This window comes from Larimichthys crocea, chromosome IV, assembly GCF_000972845.2.
Source record: "Larimichthys crocea isolate SSNF chromosome IV, L_crocea_2.0, whole genome shotgun sequence".
NCBI classification, from domain to species: Eukaryota; Metazoa; Chordata; class Actinopteri; family Sciaenidae; genus Larimichthys; species Larimichthys crocea.
In genome coordinates, this window is record NC_040014.1 from 5,138,469 (window position 1) to 5,160,030 (window position 21,562).

Genomic DNA, 21,562 nt, shown 5'->3' on the forward strand with positions numbered 1-21,562 from the left:
AAGGAGTACTAGCCAATCAGAGGCAGAGTAGAGAGAGAGAGAGAGAGAGAGAGCAATAAACCTTTTGTGTACATATAATTCATCTCTGGGGCAGCCTTCTCATCACTACAGGACATTTACACCACCAGGGTCATCAGAAGGGCCTCCAACATCAAAAAGGACAATACACACCCACACACAACACTTTCAGTTCACACTTCTGCCGTCAGGGAAGCTCTACAGGAGTCTGAAATCTAGGACAAAAAGACTTTAAAACACCTTTTACCAACAAGCCATCAGGCTTTTGAACAGAACAACTTCCCCCACACTCATTTAATCACACTGTAATGCAAATGTCACTTTAACTGGCACTCAAAGCGCTTTTACACTACATATCATTCACCCATTCACACACATTCATACACTATTGGCATTAGCTGCCATGCAAGGTTCCAACTGCTCATCAGTTTTTAGGAGCTAACCATTCATATGCATTTATACACTGATTGCAAAGTCTTTAAGAGCAATTTGGGGTTCAGTATCTTTCCCAAGAACACTTCGACATGCCAGTATGATTAGTGGACCTGCCTGCTGTACCTCCCCAGCCACAAGCGCCCCTGAAATCACATAAGTCATCATTCCTATCATGTTATTCCCCCTAATACCATGAATTATCAAGCGTTCATTTCTGTTTAGATACAAATGAAACAATGACATACGTATTAAAGTGAGCTTTAAAGGTTTCGGTTGGCACATTTCGGACAGAGCTAGGCTTGTGGTTCCCCCTGCTTCCACTCTGTGCTAAACTAGAAATAAAGAAAAGAAATATCTTATTTGTATATAAAACTTTATTCACATTATAAAATGTCCTAAGCTGTACATAGGTTGAGCTGTGGATTCTCTACATTGCAGGACACACTTACTACACATGGCCTACTCTTAGTCATATACATGCCAAAACAAAGAATTTAGTGATTTAGACATCACCACTTGAGATAACATTAAACAAAGAAAAAAACCTTCACAAACACGAATTTACAAATTACATTGCACTGACATTCAATGGGGGAAATGGCTTCAGTAGAATGCTTCAGATTTTTATGAGTGTTTTTATGAGTTTAATTTGTTTTGTGTGTTTGGCTTTTTTAAATTCTGCTGTTTCTGTGGAGCGTCTGCAAAGCCCTTGTGATGGAAAACTGAAGCTGAAAGTTAAATAAAACAATTATTTTTCAGGGAAGACTGCTAATGACATGCTGGACGCCCTGCTGGTTTCTCCTACAGGCTGCGATCATCATTACACTCCTAAATATTAAAGAGTTGGACAGAATGAACAACATATTGACAGTTTAGCTATTCTAGTATCAGAGCAAGCATGAAATCGTGAGTTGCAATTTTACAAGAAAAAGTCTCAATATTAGGAAATACGTCATAGATGAAAACTTCAAGAACAAAATGCGCAATGTTTATTTGGTAAGTTAGATTACATTCCCTCATTTCACTGACAGAGCATCTAAAACGCATCTCATAATCTACAACTTCAAAATGTTGTGACTTTTTCTTGCAAAATATGACTTTCTTTTTTTCAACACTATGCTCAAAATCTGTCCTGAGGGTGGTGCTGGAGGAAAGGTCATGAGGTCACTAAAGTCAAAGTGGTATATCCTCTGAGGAGTAAGATTTGTAAATTGCATGTTCAGTCTGCCATTTTCTAGATATTTATGTGATCTTTTAAATTTTCCTGGTTACACATGGAAGTGTTATGGCTGTTGAAGATGCTAATGCCATCCTCTGGGGACCATGAAAATCCACAGCAAATTTGATGAAAACACCATATAGTATATAGCCAGTAGTTTTCAAGGTTCCCTGCTATGTCAGTGTTGCTCAACAGACAATTGTGAGCTTTAATTGTCGCTAGAGAAACGTTCATCATAACAGTGTAGATGAATTGCTTTGTCTACGAGGTGTCACACCACACAGCTATGTTAGAGACTCACCTGGCAAGAGCCTCTATGGAACAATGACGGAATACATTGGGAGGTTGTGAGGACTAAAACTTCTCACACCGTGAGACACATTCAAACATGGAGGCGTGACACTAGCACAGTGAGACAGCTGAAAAACGAAAAATGCCAGTGCATAGCCTGAATATTTACATTTTTAGACTTTCTCATTATATAAAATGGCACAAACCAGATAGATAAGGAGGCAGATGAATACTTAAGAGCAGAAAACAAAGTGTTCTGCAAAAGATTAAAACTGAAACATGAACTCAGCTCATTCCTGTCTTTAAACAGAAGACGAAGGGTACTGACAAATTTTAAAGATTATTTTTTTGGCCTTTTTCAAGCTTTATTTTGATAGAGACAGCTGAAGAGTGACAGGAATGTAGGGAGAGAGAAATGGGGAACGACATGCGGGAAAGAGCCACAGGTCGGACTCAAACCCTGGGCTTCCGCAGCAAGGACTGAGCCTTTGCACATAGGGCAGCTGCTCTCTCTCTTTATTTTGTTTTATTTTAATATTTCATCACTATTCCCTCTTTCCACTGAGTAATATGTGTGTGTTATACTTGTCTTCATAAAATAAATTTAAAAAATAACCAAAGCCAGAAAGTTTACGCAACAAAGCGGATCAAACTGGTGTTTGCGAGTGGTAGAACCAGCCAAAAAAGTAAACATTAAGGTGAAAAAGACAAATGTCAATCAGATAACAGATACTATGAGATTACAATTTCAGATAATATGAAAACAAATTGAATTTAAATAAAATAAAATAAAAACGTGTAAGAGGATTTGTGAATCTCTTCTTTAATATACATCACAAGGTATGATAAAATAAACGTCCTTTCCTGTGTGTCAACTGTGCTGGGTTCAGACTCTCAGCCGGACACCATGCAGCAGAGTCCAGGGAAGCGTCTCTTCCTCTGTCTGACCAGTGGGTGTGGAGTCAAATTCAACAAGCTGCTGTCATCTGCAACAAACAGACACTCTGTGATCAGGCCTCATCTTGACATCCTGCCACGTCTCCATCACAAAGAGACAAAGTCTGGTGTCACTTCCCAGGCCTCTTACTCGTGAACCCTCAGTATAAAGCAGGTTGTACCCATGAGCCCTTGTCACAGGTTGTACATGTCATTAACAACCTTTTTTTATATATATATATCTGAAAAAGAAACCGCTGAAACCAATAAAAAACATTGTCGAGGCAAGCAAACTGTGTTTTGGTTTTGTTATTATTTTTGCCTTGACATTGTATTTTCTGTCTCAAGAGTTTTTCTGGGGTATGTGTACCTCTCTCCAAAATTGTGAGCACCTTCTCAGACACTTTGATTTTAAAAGAATAATTTGACATTGTATAAAATACACTGTTTGCTTGCACACAACTGCCAGCAGCAGATTAGCATAGCTTAGCACAAAGACTGGAAACAGGGGGAAACAGCTAGCCTGGGTCTATCCAAATGTTATCAACCTGCCTACCAGCACCTCTTATGCTAATTAACACATTGTATTTTTTTTATTCAATCTGTATAAAACCTGTGATGTAAAGACTGTGATTAAAAATATAAAAAGCTGTGGTTTTGCCATCACTGCACCTGGACTAAATCAAGTCCAAATGAAGATTTATTCACCAGTGTGTTTTCTTACATTTTCTTCAATAAACTGTTTCCAGTCTTGTTAAGCTAACCAGCAGTTGGGTGTATTTTAACAATCGTCTCATCTAACTTTGGTCAATAAAAGGAATAAACCTATTTTACACAAACCCTCTTTAATAAATGATGAGGTACTACTACCCAATTACATTACAAACTACGCAACTACACAATGTGGTCACAATACAAATATAAGCCAAAATTTACACCTGAAAAATAAACAGAAATTTCAGTTTTTGGCCCCTTTGATTCATCACATGGCTGCTTGGGAGGGTCCAGAACCCCAGGTTGGGAACCAAAGCATTAGCTTTCAGTTCTCAGTTCTCATTTAGTTTCTTTCATCAGTCTTCCTGACAGCAGATGCTGTTGAATTACATAATATCAGACATTTTGTGTGATAAATGATTTTACACCTCTCTTTCGCGTCTCTTCTTAGTCACTCTGTGTGTTGAACTAAAACACTTCAGAGTGGATCTGAAGGTTCAACTTCTATCACAAACACTGCATACCTTGGTTTCTCAGAGGCAATGGCATCGTGTCCCTGAGTTTGCTGAGCAGGTTTCTCATCTCACGCATATCTCTATCAAAACAAAGGGATCACTGACTCAGCACACAGTTGTTTGAATGAATTCCAGGATGAATTTGCAGCAGCAGAAAATACAGTTTACAGTGTAAGAATGAACTTTAAGAAGCAGGTGCAGCCGGCGTACCTCTCTATATTTTCGATATCGGTTCCCACCATCCACTGCTCCTGTAGAAAGTCGATGGGGGAGGAGGATCGGTCTTCCAGGATGGGAACGTCGGAGCTTTCATCCATCCTGAAGTCCACCTTTGGCTCAGAGTCTGTTCCTTTGGTTAGAACAGAGATGGCGGCTGTGAGGCACAAGTCAAACACATACCAAGTTAAGAAGCCATTAAATCAATGGCTTCTTAACATAATATGGGAAATTATGCTGCTGAATATCAAAATATTATATTATAGCATCATACTGTGATCATTTGTTTACATGTTGAGGTCTTCTGTGAACTTAGTAGTGCCAAATATTTAGTGCTCCTGTTGGGAGTATATTTTTACTGAAAAGTCACAATCATTGTGTTTCTATGAGAGAAAAGGTCTCTTCTCTAATCTAATGAAGTTTAGTTTGGATTTCATTCTCATGTACTTTATTTGAAAATACAGTGAGAATGAATCCACACAGCTCTCTACTGCCCTCTGCTGTGTCAACAGTGTATTAGCTGAAGTCAAATCAAAGATTTCTGGAGCGTTTCAGTAAAGCATGGGATCTGAAATGAGGTGAAATAAATATGAAAAGCATTTTCAATTAAAATGTTTTATAGATTTACATGTATGGATTGTATTTATTACTCATAACTGCATGCATTACTGCATAATCAGACTTCCAGAAACTCTTTCATGAGCGATGCTTAGAGACTACACTATGGAAAACAGGAGGGTCAAAAAGATGGATTTAAAACCAGGCTGAGAACACCACAAGTCACAGCAGGAAGTCTCCACTGTTCCCATCAGTGTTGCCCACAGTGGCAGTGTGACCTGTGATGATCAGCTGTTGATGACTCTTTTTCTTATTTATTTATTTTACTCAAGACTACCTGATTATTATTATTTATGAGTTTCTCTATGAGCTCCTACACAGACACAGTACCATAACCTGAAAATGTACGTTTTTTAGATGCAGCCCACATTATGCTCATTTTATGTTTTTTAATTTACAATATGTTTTTCAATTTGGCTTTTTGTGTGATTTTCCTGTTCTGGAGAAATAACAGGCTGGGAAACTGCCTGGAAAATACTGAGATGGAGCCTTGAATCCCAGCACCACAGTTTAAATACATCACAGGTGGTTTTGCAACGACCTGCAGACTTTCAGACTGTCTCTTTTGTTAAATACATTTTTTACAATCAGATACACTTTTCTCTCAGCAGACATTCTGACTCGTCAGTAGGAACAGCAGGTGTTTATCACTTTAAAATGTTGAGTCCCACAGTGACTGTGATTTTTCTTTTCTTTTTTTAACTGGCTCATGGATTTTCATTACTCTGTTATTTTATTTCTTTGGTATGTTTTTTTATTTTGTGTTTTTTTTGTGACGGTACTTTTTCTGTGCAGCTGCAGCACCCCCAGCAGGCACATGGATTTGAGCATCTCGGTTATGAACATCTCCAGGCAGCACTGCAGCTGGATGAAGAGCCGACAGATCTCAGGGTGGATCTCTCCGTCCTCTGGACTGCAGCGCGGAGAGGAAGAGGAAAACAGAGAGAGATACAATCAGACAAACACAGATGTCCACTTTACAATCAAGTCGACCGTGTTCCAAAACATGCAGACTGAACATTTTGAACACGTTTTTCCACCATTTCTCATTTATTTAATGACAAATGAACAGAATTAACTTGCAGATAATTGAAACTTCACAAACTCTTCACTGTTACACCTGTACTGCAGCACCAACATTCACTTTAACATTTCAAAATGATTTTTGATTTTCATGAAAGTATAACTTATTTAGTTGTTTTCATTTTTTTAAACTTGTTTTGATACTTCCATACTTTATCTTCTTATCCCATTATAACTTATATATTCTGTTGTTTTGCTGAAAATCGCTTAATAAGATGTATTATTTTATCAAGTTTCAGTAATGATATTCCATCAAATGAACGGCTGGAACAAGCAGTTATTTCTGCAAGTGTGAAATAATCATTTTGCTCATGTACATAAGGATGAAATCAGTGATGAAGAGAGTCACAAGTGCTTAGAAATAAACACAGACGGAGCGCTGAAATGTCCCATAAAGAGTGAAATCTGTTCCTCTAAAACAGCCTGTCCCTGTTTCCCTCCTTACCCTGACACAGAGATGACGGCGAGGTTCTGGTGTGCAGCCCGGGCCATGGAGCATCCTTTGGACCGTGTGTGGTGCATCTGAGCCCGCAGAGACGGACAGTCGGCGGAGATCTCCCCGACCGATATGACCTGCTCCCGGTACAGCGCTACGAGGGTGTTGAATTCCTGGACAGTCTGGAGAAGAAAAACAAGCAGGGACTGTTTGTTAACAATCATTTTATATTAAGGCCAAGGCACGATAAAAAAAATCATTTAAAGAGTGCCAGCACTTGTTTTTGTCCCTTTGCGCCACCGCTGCGCCTGCACGATAAAATCGCGTCTTTGTGGTAAACAGAAGAAGCTGTGCTTTGGTGCAGAGCGACGATAAACACGGACACCCTCACCAATCATTAACAGGGGTTTTTTTTCTCGGTACTCACCATCCTGCTGCCGTCCACGGCCCCCTCCGTGCTCTCCCGGCGCTCCGGCTCCGTCTGCGCCACTTTACTGATGGGAAAAATGATCCCTGCGGATCTTGGGCGCTTTTTCCGCCCGTACGGTGCAGAACACATGCATGCACACCCACCACCGGAGCCCACCAGCCAGACGCAGACACACAGATGGAGATAGATGGAGGAGATACCCGCTCTCTCCTGATGGCTGGTGTCCTCTATAAAGAAGAAAACGACCCGTTCAGACGCAACACGGTCGCAGGATTTTGGTGAACGCTTTTACACTTCCCACCCTCCAGCAGGTGTGTGCCGTTATTCCCGGAGCAGGACCGTGTAGCGGGCCGGACGGACCCCCAGCAGTTCCCTCTGCATCCCAGCCCGAGAGGAGAGTCACCTTCAGCCCCTCCTGAAGGCCGAGAGGGAGGCTCCTCCGTCTTCCGCCGCGCACTCACGTGTGAGGAGGATTCAGAGAGGGAGCCAACAGCAAAACAAGTCGTCACCCACCGACTGACAATTAACTATTCAGCAGCATCAGTGGTCCAGAAAAACATCTGTGTGACATTATGATGATGTGAAGTGAATGATGAGAGGAGATTTCATGCATCAGAGTGCTGCTTTTACAGCCTCACAGATATTTGATTCAGATATATGATTAGACAGTTTGGGCTGATTTTTTAAAATCTGCTCTTCTTTTTAAATTAAAGATGCATTAATTTTTTTGACCACTATGGCACAGACACCACAACAACAAACCAACAGAGACCATTTAGCTGTCTAAAATTTAAAGTGTCTTAATTAAAGTGCATTTTCCCTAATAGCCAGCAGGGGGATGTGTCATTGGTTGCAACCAATGACAGTATAAGAAAAGACAGAGCCTGAGTGACGTCACCCATAAGTTTCTGAAGCTGCTATGAAGCCGAAAATATGCACAGCTGGCCGCCGCCATGTTGGATGTGCTGCTTCTTCTGCCTCCAATCTAATCTAAATATCGGTAAAGGCGTACATAATCGGTGGACCGGTCAAATGATGCCTGGATGCACTAATAAGCCATCTGTAACTTAGTAGAGTCCGAAATTGTTGCCTGAACCAGTAAACATGTTTAATTCTGCTGTGAAGTTGGACATTTTAATATGGGGACTTATGGACGTTGACTCACTTCTGTCTCAAGTGGACGCTTGAGGAATCACAGCTTTTAGCACTTTCCCATTGGCTTCATGGTTGCAACAACAACAAAAAAGTCAGATTGTATGTGTAAATTACGGAAGCCCTAAAAGGCCATACATACATACATTTTATTCCACCCGTTTTCCCATGATAAGGAGATAATTTTCCTCCATTTACCCGTGATAACGAGATAATTAATTCGAGATCTCGAGAAAACAAAACGATAGTCTAGTGTATTAAATCGAGTGCACCCATATTACAGAATGTATGGCAAATGCATGTAGTCCATGATACGGAGCGAGCAAACCTATTACTCCACTGTAAAATCCCTTTGATCCATAATTTCTGACAAAGGCTTGTACACTTGATCTCAGGACTGGAGTGAGGATTAGCCAAAGTGTATCAACCTTTGTCAGAAATTATGGATCAAAGAGATTTTACAGTAAATATTGCACATAATGCCCATTTCAATTCAAAATAATGAACTTTGAAGCTGAATTGCTCAAAAATGAGTAAATATGCTTTATACTGAGTGAGTAAACAGTCAGGATGGTGCTGAGATAAAGTGTACAAACCTTTTTAGAAATTATGGATCATCTCAGATTGTATGTAAGCTTATGAGAAAATCACTCAAATTCCCCCATTGATTTATGACCTCAGTCACCAGTTTCCTCATGAGTTCATGGTCGCAATCTCTAGTTTTTGGTATAGACACTATCACATGAATATTCCATCTCCCTGCATATTGTTTTACCAGAGTGAACTGATATAGCTCGATAGCTTTGGCTGATTTTTTGCTTTTTAAAATCTTTTTTTAAAGCTGCATTAGTTCATTTTGCCACTAGAAATTAAAATAGACAATACATGTAAAAAAGGTATACTTTAGGGTGTAGCTACCTTGTGACTGACAGGTCAATCCCAGTGAGTCCATTCAGGGCATGTTTTTTTTAACATCGCAAACAAATGCTGTTTTTTCTACAGTATTTCAAAAACTAATGAACCCTGTTCAAACAGGATCACAGCAGAGATAACCATTTTTTATTTAGATCGCTGCAAAACCTAAAGAGAGCCACTGCGACAAGTTATTTTAGAAATGTGGAGGAGTGAAAGAAAAGGCTCCATCAGTTTGTTAAATTAAGTTTTCTATATTAGTTTTTATTCAAAAACAGTTTCCATTGATTCATAATGCAGCCAAATGAGTCATTATTTGTCATACCGAGCTATTGAACAAACAAAACAAAAAGACACCTTTAAAAAAAATAAAATAATACAATTAAAACAGATCAGAGGATTAACTCTTTACTCAATTTTTCTTTTTCGTCAAGAACGACACACAAGTGCTCACTGAAAGCTTTATATTATTTTATAATAGTCTATCTGGCTTCCTATGAATACAATACAATCTGATAGTTACACTTGATCCTGATTCCAGTTTCATATTATTTGTCATAGACAGAAGGCACAGAATAAGTAAAGGCACCTACCGAAACAGGTATTATCACATACCTCTGCTTTGAAATCAAATAGTATGTAGAAGCAAAACTTTCTCAGAAATGCTTCTCACTTCAAATGATATCTTAAATCTACATAATTTCACTTCATCGATTAACAAAACATAACGACTAAACTTTAAGTTCAGTCTCCTGTAGTCAAAATTATTATTACAATGGGTGGATGCATTTTTTTGTTGTTGCTACATTTAAGAAATACTTCAATATTTTGGGAAATAAAGTTGTGCGTTAAGTACAGAGTTGGAATCGGGATGTCGTTAGCCGAGCTTAGCATGAAGACTGGAAATAGGGTTAGGGTTAGCCTGGTCCATTTTAAAGGACCAAAATTAAAAGGGAACAGATTATGGAAAAAAAAAACAACAACAACCCTGTTTTAAAGGGGAGTTACATTTTGAGACTATTGAGTTGAGTTTTAGAATTGCTGGTAGGCCCATTTTTTAACCTTTAGGCCAAGACAGTTTTTATGCTAAGCTAGGCTAATTACCCCATAGCTCCAGTTGGAAACTTGACACGTGTTTGAGTGGTGTTAATATTGTGTTTTCTGATAAACAATACCATTATTACCAAATTATTCTAACATAAATCAAAGATTTTACTACCACACAGCACAATGCTTTTTTGAAGTCCACAGTAACACTGAGCTTCAGTCAGGGGTACTTTTCTGTATTTAAGCATATCAGGACACCTCACGGTGTGTTAGTGCACTGAAACCAGAATTAAGCCATGAAACCATAGGTATTTTGTTCAAATCATCATTAAATTTAAGCTTATAGTCAGTTAATCAACACTGTAAACTTTTCATCCATTTGTGCAAATTTCCAACCTGCAAATGTTGAGTACCTGCTCCTTGCTTCTATGTACTGTAGGTCATGACCACCTCTTATTTCTGAGGTACTTTACCACTTAAATAAAGGTTTGACTTGTGACTTCATCCAACTGTCGAATCCAGAACAGAGAAACCACCCGCTCTCAGTAAAGAAGAAAAACTGCACTGCCAACTCTTTGTGTTTAAAAGAAGAAGTAGTACATGAGGAAACAGAGGAGCAGCAAAGCCAGGATCCAGTTGACCGAGTGGATGTAGACGATGACCAGGCCGATGTCAAAGAGCCAGCCGCGCATGTCAGTGAGGCCAAAAGCATCCAGTGTAAAACCTCCACGGCCAAAGTGCCAACGTCTCCCTGCCATCGCCGCCTGTCTCTGGTCTCCTGAAGTGAGACAGATAAAGTTACCGTCTGTACTCAGAGTGATTTAACACAATCTATCCTGATGCTCGTTCAAATTTTTGTGTGGTCTTGTTTTTTCAATGAGCAATGTCCACCCATTATATAAATATTTCAGATTTAGCAATGGGTTCACCCCAAAATGTCATTTAACCCATTGCTAAATCTGAAATCTTATATAATAATACTATAATCATTATTTTATTGACAACTACTCTTCCATTTCATTTTATCCCCCGCATCAATGATCTAAAATTATGACAACATTCAATTTAGAGGTTTGCAGTTTAATTTTCCGGTTTAGATCGGACATTATTTGCCAACCTATAAAAGTCAGTTTTCATCACACTATCAATTTTGGCAGCAATTTATTTCCTAATAGGAAACAGACGCACAAATAAAAGATGGAATATCAGTTTCATTCAACCAGTTCATATGCAATAATGTTTATCTCACTGGATGTGTATGACTGCTGTTTCATTGTTTGTAAAGCCGTTTGTAGGAGTGAACTGCCAGGGCTGTAAAGATTAAGTTTATCATTTTCACTAAGATATACGGAGAAAAAAAGCAATAAAACGTCTGCTTCATCAGTGTACAAGGTCAGTTCACAACATGAAGACAGTGTGAAAATGAGGTCAGCCATACAGAGACACATCTTTTCAGAAACAGCATACTGATTACTCAGAACAATCCAGACTTCACGGTTAAACGTTAATACTGAAACTACTCCAAAAAAAAAAAAAAAGCTAAGATAACAAATACAAACATGTTCTCACCCCAGAAAGTGTGGAAGCGTTTGCGACAGCTGGGCAGAGGCCATTTTGCACATGGAGCCCTCTGGAAGTTCTGCTTGCGGGTGTAGTACACTTTGGGGAAGAAGGTCTTGGCCGTTTGGTTGAGCTCTGAAGAGGAATCAAAGTAGTTGTTTAAATTAGTTTTTTGTCTCTTTATTAATCAATTAACACTAGTATCACATAGGCAGCCTGACAGTGTGTTTCCATAGGACGCTCACCATTGTGGAAGTCTGTGTGTGAGATGAGGGTGCGGCAGAGGGGGCAGGGCGCGTTTGTCGGCCGGTTCTTGCCAATTGTGCGCAGACACGGCTCGCAGAAGACGTGGCCGCAGGGCTGACAACTGTACGGGCTGAAGTAGACGTCGAGACACACGGCGCAGGTGAGGCCTTCTCTGTCCTCTTCCTCGCTGTCCAACAGTGACCCGCTCACACTCTCAGCCTGGACACACACGGACACACGGACACACACACGGACACACACACGGACACACACACGGACACACACACACACGGACACACACACGGACACACACACGGACACACACACGCATTAGATAATGGCTCATTTGAATATTTAAAACATACAATTTTAAAACATCTCGAATGCAAAATATAATTTGTATAATGTATTCATCCTGTAGTTCAACTGGGTATGTTTCACAGATATCAATGTCGTATCTCTCCGTTGATAACCTCATGCATACTGATAAACAGCTTCCTCTATGTCTTTCTAGCTTTTCTGTGTAACTCTTACAGAAAATCTATCTATATTATCTTCCCAGGATTTTTTTTTATCTGAGGAGTCTGTAAAAGAGCTGTTGAAATAAACCCTACACACACCCTCAGTGTCTGTGTGTGCTCTCTCACCTGCCCCTTGTCCTGCTGACTGTGCAGCCATCGCTCTCTCCTTCTCTGTTTCCTCCGAAGACCCTTCAGACGGTTCTTCTCTCTTTTGCTTAGTCTGTTTGAGGCCAGGGAGGCTGTGAAGGTTTCAGGCTGAGAGTAAAAAACACACACAAAATGTCAAGAATGCCTCTCCCAATCTATGATTCGACAGCTGACAGACAGAATCCATGAGGAAGATTAATGATTGTTTGTGAAGAGATGATTAGACCACAACTGCTTCATCTTTCTCTGAGGTGTTGTAACTTCCTGGCATGTACCTATATTATATATATAGTGACAGTATGAGCCTAAAAAATGTCCCAAATTCTAGATTTTTCTTGTCATCAACAAAAAAAACACAACTGGAAAACAGAAAATAATATAGAAAATAAAATATAGAATGATATTATAATAAGTGAATTCACAGTAAATACCAGCACTTCCTGGTCCTCGGCCACACTGTCAGAGATGGATCTCCCTCTGAGGAACAGGGCTGAATCAGAAACCTCCTCGTGGACAGCCGTGGTCTCTGGAGAAGACTCCACGTCCTCCACTGTTTGCGGCGGATAGTGACGCAGAGGTGACCGTGTCCTTCCGGAAACAAGTGAATGGCAGGCGAAAGCGTTAACAGAGGTGTCACTGTCAGTGTCAAAGCGCTGTCTCGTGGGATGCGACACAGGCGACCGCATAGACTCGTCTGTCTCCGCCCTCGTGACCTCGATGGCAGGCTTGTTCGTGTGGCCTGCAGGGCAAAAACAAGACGACCTGATGGTGGCGTCATCTTCCAAGCTGCACCGTCTTCTGTGAGAGATGCAGTACAGAGGGCTGAAAGAGAAAGACGGGGTGTTTTCACTGTTAGTTAGTGAACTGGAGGCCTCGGCGTGGCTGCTGTGGGACATGATAGCAGCACAGTTGAGCTGTAAGGTGTCCAGTGCGGTCCGGTTAGATTCAGGCCTCTGCTCTTTGTTCTGAAAGCCATCTGTCAGCAGACCGGCCTGTTCCTTCCTGGGCCTCGTCCTCCTCGGCTGGACGATGAGAACGTAGTGTTTGTGGTCACGATCCACGCGGCTTTTGCTGAGGTGGACGGTTGCGTCCCGGCCACAGGGACACACGCTGCGGTTAATGAAGTTGAAGCCGCCTAAACGAGCGGCGCAGTTCTGGCAGTTTAGTTTCCCAACAGTCCACTGGGCCTGCACGGAAAACACAGAAATATAATCAGCTGTAACTATTGTTTAGTTTTCTCATCAATTTTCTTAAATCTGTTGATTTTTTTCATTTATTGTCTAAAATACTATATACTAAAATGAATTAATCAAATAGCAAAAGTACAGAAATATTTACAGACACATTCTTCCTCTAGTGGCACAAACACAATCATTTCTCAGTACAGACTCACCTGGTGAACTGATGTCAGTATCCACTCTGGCAACGTGTCAACATTCACGTGCCAGATACTGCAAACTGCAGCTGAACTCTCATCTGTGGCCTCGACCTGCTCCAACATAGCAGACACACAATCAACCAGGACAGCTCCCACCAGACCCACTTTTTTTTTATGACTCAAACACACACAACACGAGATGTTATCTTTGAGAGTTCCCGACCCTGATGTGCTCTAACCGAGGGTGGATTAAGGTGGTCCTGATTGGGTCGATGTGCCTCGTATGTACCCGATCAGCTGCTTAAGTTTTTAAATGTTTTCATGTATTTTGTCTTGCATGTGACGGCTACCAAGCCTCTATGAGCGGAAATCCTCAAAAGCCGTAGTACTTTCATGAAATTTCATGAATTTCATGAATTACAGTTGAAAACGTCGAGCTAGGCTATTCAAAGTGACTCAGCAGCTGAGTCATTTTCATAATGTGGTTGCACAAATCATTGCTGATGAGGGTCAAGGTGCTGTAACATAACAACACACACACACACACACACACACACACACACACAGAGGTCATAGACGTAGTAAAGTTCATTTTAGTATCAGGCAAAACTCAAACTACAAAGAATTTTGTTCATTGTAATAAAGCTTTTAAACATCATTTTATGTCACATTTCTAAGCTGACATAACAGATGACTACAACGGATTTTTAGTTTTGATGCCTGGTTGCCTGGCAACAGATTTTAAAGCCAGTGTCAACCCACCGTGGACAAACACGTCGAGTCTATGATGCCTTTCCGACACCTCCTGCAGCGGAGCATGGTTCTCCCTCTCTTCGGGCTCTCTGACATGAAGCTGTCAGCCCAGCTGTGGATGATCATGATGTGAGAGTGAAAACACAGTCAACACAACCAACTAAAAAACAAACAAACATCTGGACTAACATACATACTGGAAAAAACTAAACTTTTCTCCTATAAAAGTTCAGATTTAGTTTGAGTGTAGACAGACGTGTTTATACAAACTCTCAGTGTAAACAGAACCAAGACAAACCAGAGTTATATTAAGACTAGCTGAGCGCAGTGACTTACCGTATTTACACAGGAGGAAACCTGATGCTGCAGCACTATCTTTAGAGCGAGCCTCAGAGAGATCAAACCCTGCTGGGTGAATGAATGAGACACTACATGACAAAAGTATGTGGACACCTGAACACGTGTTTCTGTTACAGCCTCCTCTGGTTTCAGGCTGTCTACCACATGTTGAGTCTGTGACAGGACGTCATGAGACATGAACACTGTTCACTGGAGGCTGAAATCCCGCTGTTTGTACCTGAACTTCAGCCTGTTGATGAGTGAAGTGAGGATACATGAGTGAGGACTGTAAGACTCTGTGTCTGTCTCTCTGTCTGTCTCTGTTTGACCCAAAACATCTGAACTAACTTCCACGCGCTCGTTCTTTCTCGTGTTTTAGCTCGTGCAGCTCAACGGAGGAATAAAAACAAACCAGCTAACTTTAGCTCACAACAACAACAACAACAACAACAACAACAACAACAACAGGCTCTCCCTTCGTCGTTCTCACCACAAATGTGACTTTCACACGGTGACGGCAGTCCTCACGTTGACGTTCCTGTCGTCTAAACTCTCTTACCTGTCGGCCGTGGACACTCTGCGAGCTGTTAGCGACGAAAAGCCGCCTGGAAATCACAAAGTTTAGCAGCCTCTCGCTTTAAGCAAGGCCGTGACGTCACAAGGACCGGGACACTACGGCAAGCCTACTAGACCAAAAACAGCCACACACACACACACACACACACACACACACACACACACTCTCTAAAAGCTTAAAGATACCCAGAAAAATTAGGTAAACAGTAATGTAAAGTTTACATTTCTTGCATAAAATCACAAATTTACTCATTTAAATAATAAAACACATTAATGTAATAAAATTAAGTTACATTTAATTTAAACCTTAAACTATAATTAAACGCCTCATGGTCATAGACAACCAGTGGCCCCAAAACTTGTTTATGTAATTGTGTGTCAATTGTGTGTGTCATTATTTTTGTTTGTTTGCTTGCTTCTTTATTGTTTAGATTAGATTAAATTAGATTATACTTTATTAATCCCACAACGGGGAAATTCACTTGCCACAGCAACAAAAGATCTGTAATACACTTCAGAAAAATCAAATGAGCAAACACAATGAACAGACAGAAATATCCTACGGCCTGTACAATAAACAGATGGACAAATAACAAGCAGGTGCACAGACGAGCAAAAACGAGGCCATAATATAAATAATATTGCACATGGTAAGTAATTAGAATGAAAATATAAATACAGAAAAAAATATATATAAAAGCCATAGCGAGTAGTGGTGGTAACTGAAAAACAGAAACTACAACATGATTGAGGTGGTGCAGGTGTTGTAGAGTCTGACAGCAGCTGGGATGAAAGACCTGCAGAACCTCTCCTTCTTACAGCGTGGGTGTAGCAGTCTGCTGCTGAAGGAGCTGCTCAGAGACCCCACAGTGTCATGTAGGGGGTGATGGATGTTGTCCATGATGGATGTCAGCTTAGCTAACATCCTTCTCTCACCCACTTCTTCTATGGAGTCCAGAGGACAGTCCAGGACAGAGCTCGCTCTCCTAATAAGTCTATTGAGTCTCTTCCTGTCCCTGTCCGTGCTGCCCCCTCTCCAGCAGACCACAGCATAAAAGATAGCTGAGGCCACCACAGAGTCATAAAAAGTGTGATGTTTTGTGATGGAATGTGCATGACTAAAATACAACATTAGCTCTCTTGTTGTTCATGAAGCTGCACTGCAGTTGATGGAAACAACAGGGTAAAATTACATGCAGAGACAGAGACATGTGGATAAAGCGCTTCAAAGTCACAAAGTAAACAAGCTCAGACAATCATGAAGGACTAAACTCATTACAAAATACAGAAGAAAAATTAGGCCAAACCAAAAACTGAAGCCTTGGACCTGAAGGCAAGAATGAGGTGCTTAAATCAGTCTGAAACTTTTCAGTTTGTGAGAGTTTGGTTAAGGATTTTCCTAAATTCATGTCTTGGAAAGGTTTTATGTAGCATACTAAATTTTCGGAACCACAGACCATACATTTACATGGCAACCGATCATTAACAGCACAAAAGTAAAATGTATGCTTTCTTCATGGGTTTTCAAAGAGCCTTTTTTTTTTTTTTAAATCAATCTCAGTCTAAATCAGAGATAAAGTTACACGTAAAATCAGTTTGTATGTAAAATGCTCAATTAGGATTGGAATAAAGAAAAGGGGTGTGGAGTAAGGCACGGTTGTAACTTTAGCCACACACTATTTAACATTGTATGTTCATGAAAATAAAAATAAAAAATAAAAATAAAGTGTCTCCTATGCTGATCTGCTGTCCACCACAAAAGAGAGTTTAAAGTGTTGATTTTTCAGAAAAAGTCCAGACATAGAGAAACACTACCAGCTTCACAGTGAAAAAACAACCTTATGAAACAAATCATTGTACATTTAGGACTGGACAGGGAAATGTTATCTTTACTGCTATATTACAAAAAAGGATTTGGTTTGCCTTCAAGAGACCAATAAATGACCAATGAGGACCTGATGCAAAAAAATAAGTCAATCAGCAAACCCACTGATTTAAGTGGTAACAAGGTGTGTGTGCTGTCAGGAGTTGAACCCACAAACAATTCTCCTCTGCCTACTTGTCCTGAGGCTGAGCTAACCTTCAACTGCTCAGGTTATTACACTACGGCCACCTCAGCGGAGAGAGGTTGTGTTTACACAGTGACGAGGGAACAGTTGAGACAGAGCTGAACTTTTATTATTAAAAACTTAGAGAACAATATTTTACAAACATAATCAAAAATTCCTCTGTCCAGAGACTGGGAGAGACCTCCAGTCCTATTAGGAGAGAGAGGGAGAACTGCTGTAGACTCGTGGAAAGATCCCTGATGGCCCTGACCTTCATGATTAATAAATAATATTTATTCATTAATAATTCATTTGTTGCATTACTCTTTCCAACCATAACTGGTTTGTTCTCCATGCTCTTTAGTTATTGTTTATTTATACTGTTGCCAATTTGCTTTGGCAAAACTGAGCATTCAGCTGATCATTGAAGCAGAAAAGAGAAGCTGACCTTTGACATGTCGCTGCGTACTGCAGATATTTTCAGTTTCAAGTTTCTGTCTTAAGAGCACGAGTTGCACTAACGGCGCGAGACAAAAATAAGCTGAAGAAATAAAAACAATAAAGTAAAAAAAGAAAAGAATAAATGTAAAAGTAAAGTAAAAACTGAGGTGATGAATAAAATATAACAAAGTAAAATAATAGCTGTTACAGAAAATGGATGGATGGATGTGTGCCAGTGTACTATACTCTGTATAAACGTTAAAGGATTGTGAGTAAAAGTGAATATAAGTGTATACAAAGTATACCAGAAGTACTATATAAAAAAATATACTACATTGTTTAAATAGAAGAAAATTGAGGATTGAGAGTCAGAGTAATGTGACATTAAGACAGTAAGTGTGTACATAGTATCAGTGATACTATATGAGTAGTCATGTTTGATAGCAGAATAAAGTGACAGTCTTGTGTCTGTGTTAGTTAGTTTCGTAAGTCTTACTAAAAATTAAAGGACTACGTTACCATTTTATAGGTTGTTATTAAAGTGGACTAACGCCAGGTGGCAGTGTCACACCTGACGGCCTCACAGCGCTGAACGTGGTGCTGAACAGAAGCGAGTACTACTTTCTGGCGTGAAGTAACTTTAATTAACTTCAAACATGAATTAATAACTTATATATTACTAATTTCCCATTCTTCTTCTTCTTCTTCTTCTTCTTCTTCTTCTTATTATTATTATTATTGATATTATTATTATCATAAAAACAAATGAGTACTGTGTGTACTGTGTCAGTACAATGCAGATCAGTTCACTGACATCAATCAAAAGTGTCATTTGACACAACGGAACATTTCCAAATTACAAACTGATGAACTTTTTTTTCTCACCGAAATGTTAAAATCCTTTTTGTTTCAAGAAAAATAAAAAATAAAAACACACAAAAAAAATTGTCTCGCAGCCTGAAGTTAAATATTATACCTAAACATGTAGAATGTTTATTTAACACCCTCCACATACCCTTCTTCACTGCCTCAGAAGCGGACTAAGCAGGTACAAACAGACAGACTCTGTTACATCCTCACAGACAAATGACGCATTTTCCATCACTGGTATAAATACGCAGCATCATTCTCCGTCAGCAGCCGACACTCGCTGTTCAGACTCTCTCTGCTGCACAGCCTAGTCCAGCAGTCCACTATGCGCTCTTCGAGGTGCGGCGGTGTGATGCGCACCGGCCTCTCCACCAAGTAACGGAAGCTCTCCAAACACTTCGAGTTTACCAACAATGGAGGACACAAACAACACGACAGCCTGGTCTCAGTTTGACAACCCTTCCAACAAAACCCTTAAACCTGAAGATGAGGAGGTGAAACTGAGTTATCAGGTGGTCACATCCTTCTTGCTTGGCGCGCTCATTCTGTGCGCAATATTTGGGAATGCGTGCGTCGTCGCGGCCATCGCCTTGGAGCGTTCTCTCCAGAATGTGGCCAACTACCTGATCGGTTCTCTGGCTGTCACCGACCTGATGGTGTCGGTTCTGGTACTGCCCATGGCGGCGCTTTACCAGGTCTTAAACCGGTGGACTCTTGGGCAGGTTCCGTGTGACATCTTCATCTCTTTGGATGTGTTGTGCTGCACGTCGTCCATCCTGCACCTGTGCGCCATCGCTCTGGACAGATACTGGGCAATAACCGAGCCCATAGACTACATGAAGAAGAGAACGCCGAGGAGAGCCGCCGTCCTCATCAGTGTCACCTGGCTCGTCGGTTTCTCCATCTCAGTACCGCCGATGTTAATCATGCGCTCCCAGCCCAGCAGCAAGGCAGAGGACAGGGCAAACCCAAAGCAGTGTAAGATCAGGCAAGATCCCTGGTACACAATATACTCTACATTCGGGGCTTTTTACATCCCGCTGACCCTGATGTTGGTTTTATATGGGCGGATATTCAAAGCGGCCAGGTTTCGGATCAGGAGGACTGTGCGTAAAACGGAGAAAAAGAAAGTGTCTGACTCTTGTTTGGCGTTATCCCCTGCCATGTTCCACAAAAAGACTCCCGGAGACGCGCAGGGCAAGACCTGGAAAAGGAGCGTGGAGCCCCGACCACTGCCGAGCGTCAACGGCGCGGTGAAACACGCTGAGGACGGCGAGTCTCTGGAGATCATCGAAGTTCACAGTAACTCCAAAGGCAACCTGCCGCTGCCAAACACCCCGAGCTCGGTGCCGCTATTCGAGAGCAGGCACGAGAAGGCGACCGAGGCGAAGAGGAAGATCGCGTTGGCACGGGAGCGCAAGACGGTGAAGACTTTGGGCATCATCATGGGCACCTTCATCCTCTGCTGGCTGCCTTTCTTCATTGTCGCCCTGGTCATGCCTTTTTGCCAGGAGTCGTGCTACATGCCCCGCTGGCTAGAGGATGTCATTAACTGGCTGGGTTACTCCAACTCTTTACTGAACCCCATCATTTACGCGTACTTCAACAAAGACTTCCAGAGCGCATTCAAGAAAATCATCAAGTGTCATTTCTGCAGACCGTAAAATAAAGTGACACGCAGAGATTGTTCTGAACACAGAATGAGACTGAAACTGAAAAGAGGGTCGTAATGATTCCTGTCAATCATCACCATTGTTATCAGTATTGAAATATTCCCAGACATGCCTGTAGCCTATGCATAGATAAAGCTGTGATCGTCTGACTGAAGCTCCATGTTCCTCATCCTGTTCTGTAATGTTCAATAAAGAAATACTTTTTTCAGAATTTTGCAGAAGTCATGATTTTAAAGTTGTCCAAAAAAAGTGTTAAACAGGGGGGAAGTGCTGTGTGTGACATCAATACACTGTGTTCTTGTCTGAATGATTGACTGATAAAAATGTTGAGAATTCTCTAAATATTTAATTAATTTCTGAAGCTACAATGTCAAAAAATATCCAGTTCTAGCATCTTAGAAGTGAAAAGTAAATGCTGAAGTGTTATCTGCTTATAAATTGAATATCTTTAGATTTGGAACAGTTGTTCAGGCAACAGGAGACATTTGATTACATCTGGCTAATGGAAATTATGATGAATATTTTTCATTATTTTCTTACATTTTATAGCTGAACGTCCATTAATTAATAAGAGGTTTATAGAAAATAAAAATACCTTTAATTCAGGCCCAACACTAAATGCTATTCGCTCCATGTGTTCAAATTGCTATGGTGGTCCATTTGTGGCAATTATAAAATAAAATATAATAAAAAGAAATGGAGGAGCTTTTACATTGACATCTACAACATTAAGCTAAAGCTCGTATCCAGGTTATGATCCAATATATTCTCATTAAAAGAATGAAATGAGTCGTTCAACAGCTGCGCTGAAAACGCACATGCTGCTGTTTGCACTCAGATCTCCTTTTCTCTCTCTGTGTGTGTATTGATGTTTCCAGAAATGTCTTTTCTTCAGGGTGTTTCTACTTTCCATGCAGATTATTGTAAGTCAGCACCTGCAAACTATTTATGGGGAAACAGTACCCGTGTTTCCAGGTGTGGATGCGGA

General features: G+C 40.6%; 3 protein-coding genes across 10 annotated transcripts; 1 reads left to right on the forward strand and 2 right to left on the reverse strand.

The window, feature by feature from the left end:
- Positions 1 to 2,441: 2,441 nt before the first annotated feature.
- Positions 2,442 to 7,615, reverse strand: LOC113745744 (regulator of G-protein signaling 7-binding protein B-like). 2 transcript variants are annotated; one of them, XM_027278619.1, is made up of 6 exons: positions 6,909 to 7,615; positions 6,491 to 6,663; positions 5,745 to 5,875; positions 4,339 to 4,501; positions 4,138 to 4,208; positions 2,442 to 2,949 (listed from the first exon to the last, which is right to left on the reverse strand). In XM_027278619.1, exons 1-6 carry the CDS (start codon positions 7,038 to 7,040, stop codon positions 2,858 to 2,860), a joined length of 762 nt encoding a protein of 253 aa, XP_027134420.1. In that variant the 5' UTR covers positions 7,041 to 7,615; the 3' UTR covers positions 2,442 to 2,857. The 2 variants fall into 2 exon arrangements, with proteins under 2 accessions (XP_027134420.1, XP_027134421.1); XM_027278620.1 differs by having other exon boundaries at positions 4,339 to 4,477; positions 6,909 to 7,614.
- A 2,718-nt stretch (positions 7,616 to 10,333) lies between these two features.
- rnf180b (ring finger protein 180b) lies at positions 10,334 to 15,650 on the reverse strand. Of its 7 annotated transcripts, none has more exons than XM_019260233.2 (9): positions 15,526 to 15,635; positions 14,964 to 15,035; positions 14,637 to 14,739; positions 13,890 to 13,985; positions 12,928 to 13,683; positions 12,476 to 12,604; positions 11,828 to 12,047; positions 11,592 to 11,717; positions 10,334 to 10,800 (listed from the first exon to the last, which is right to left on the reverse strand). In XM_019260233.2, the coding sequence occupies exons 3-9, from the start codon at positions 14,721 to 14,723 to the stop codon at positions 10,604 to 10,606; spliced, it is 1,611 nt and encodes a 536-aa protein (XP_019115778.1). In that variant the 5' UTR covers positions 14,724 to 14,739; positions 14,964 to 15,035; positions 15,526 to 15,635; the 3' UTR covers positions 10,334 to 10,603. The 7 variants fall into 7 exon arrangements, with proteins under 7 accessions (XP_019115778.1, XP_027134455.1, XP_010753321.1 ...); XM_027278654.1 differs by having other exon boundaries at positions 11,828 to 12,041; positions 15,457 to 15,633; XM_010755019.3 differs by having other exon boundaries at positions 14,964 to 15,032; positions 15,457 to 15,631.
- A 3,143-nt stretch (positions 15,651 to 18,793) lies between these two features.
- On the forward strand, positions 18,794 to 20,734 carry htr1ab (5-hydroxytryptamine (serotonin) receptor 1A b). The gene has a single exon (XM_010736987.3). It carries the CDS (start codon positions 19,315 to 19,317, stop codon positions 20,563 to 20,565), a length of 1,251 nt encoding a protein of 416 aa, XP_010735289.1. The 5' UTR covers positions 18,794 to 19,314; the 3' UTR covers positions 20,566 to 20,734.
- Positions 20,735 to 21,562: the final 828 nt, after the last annotated feature.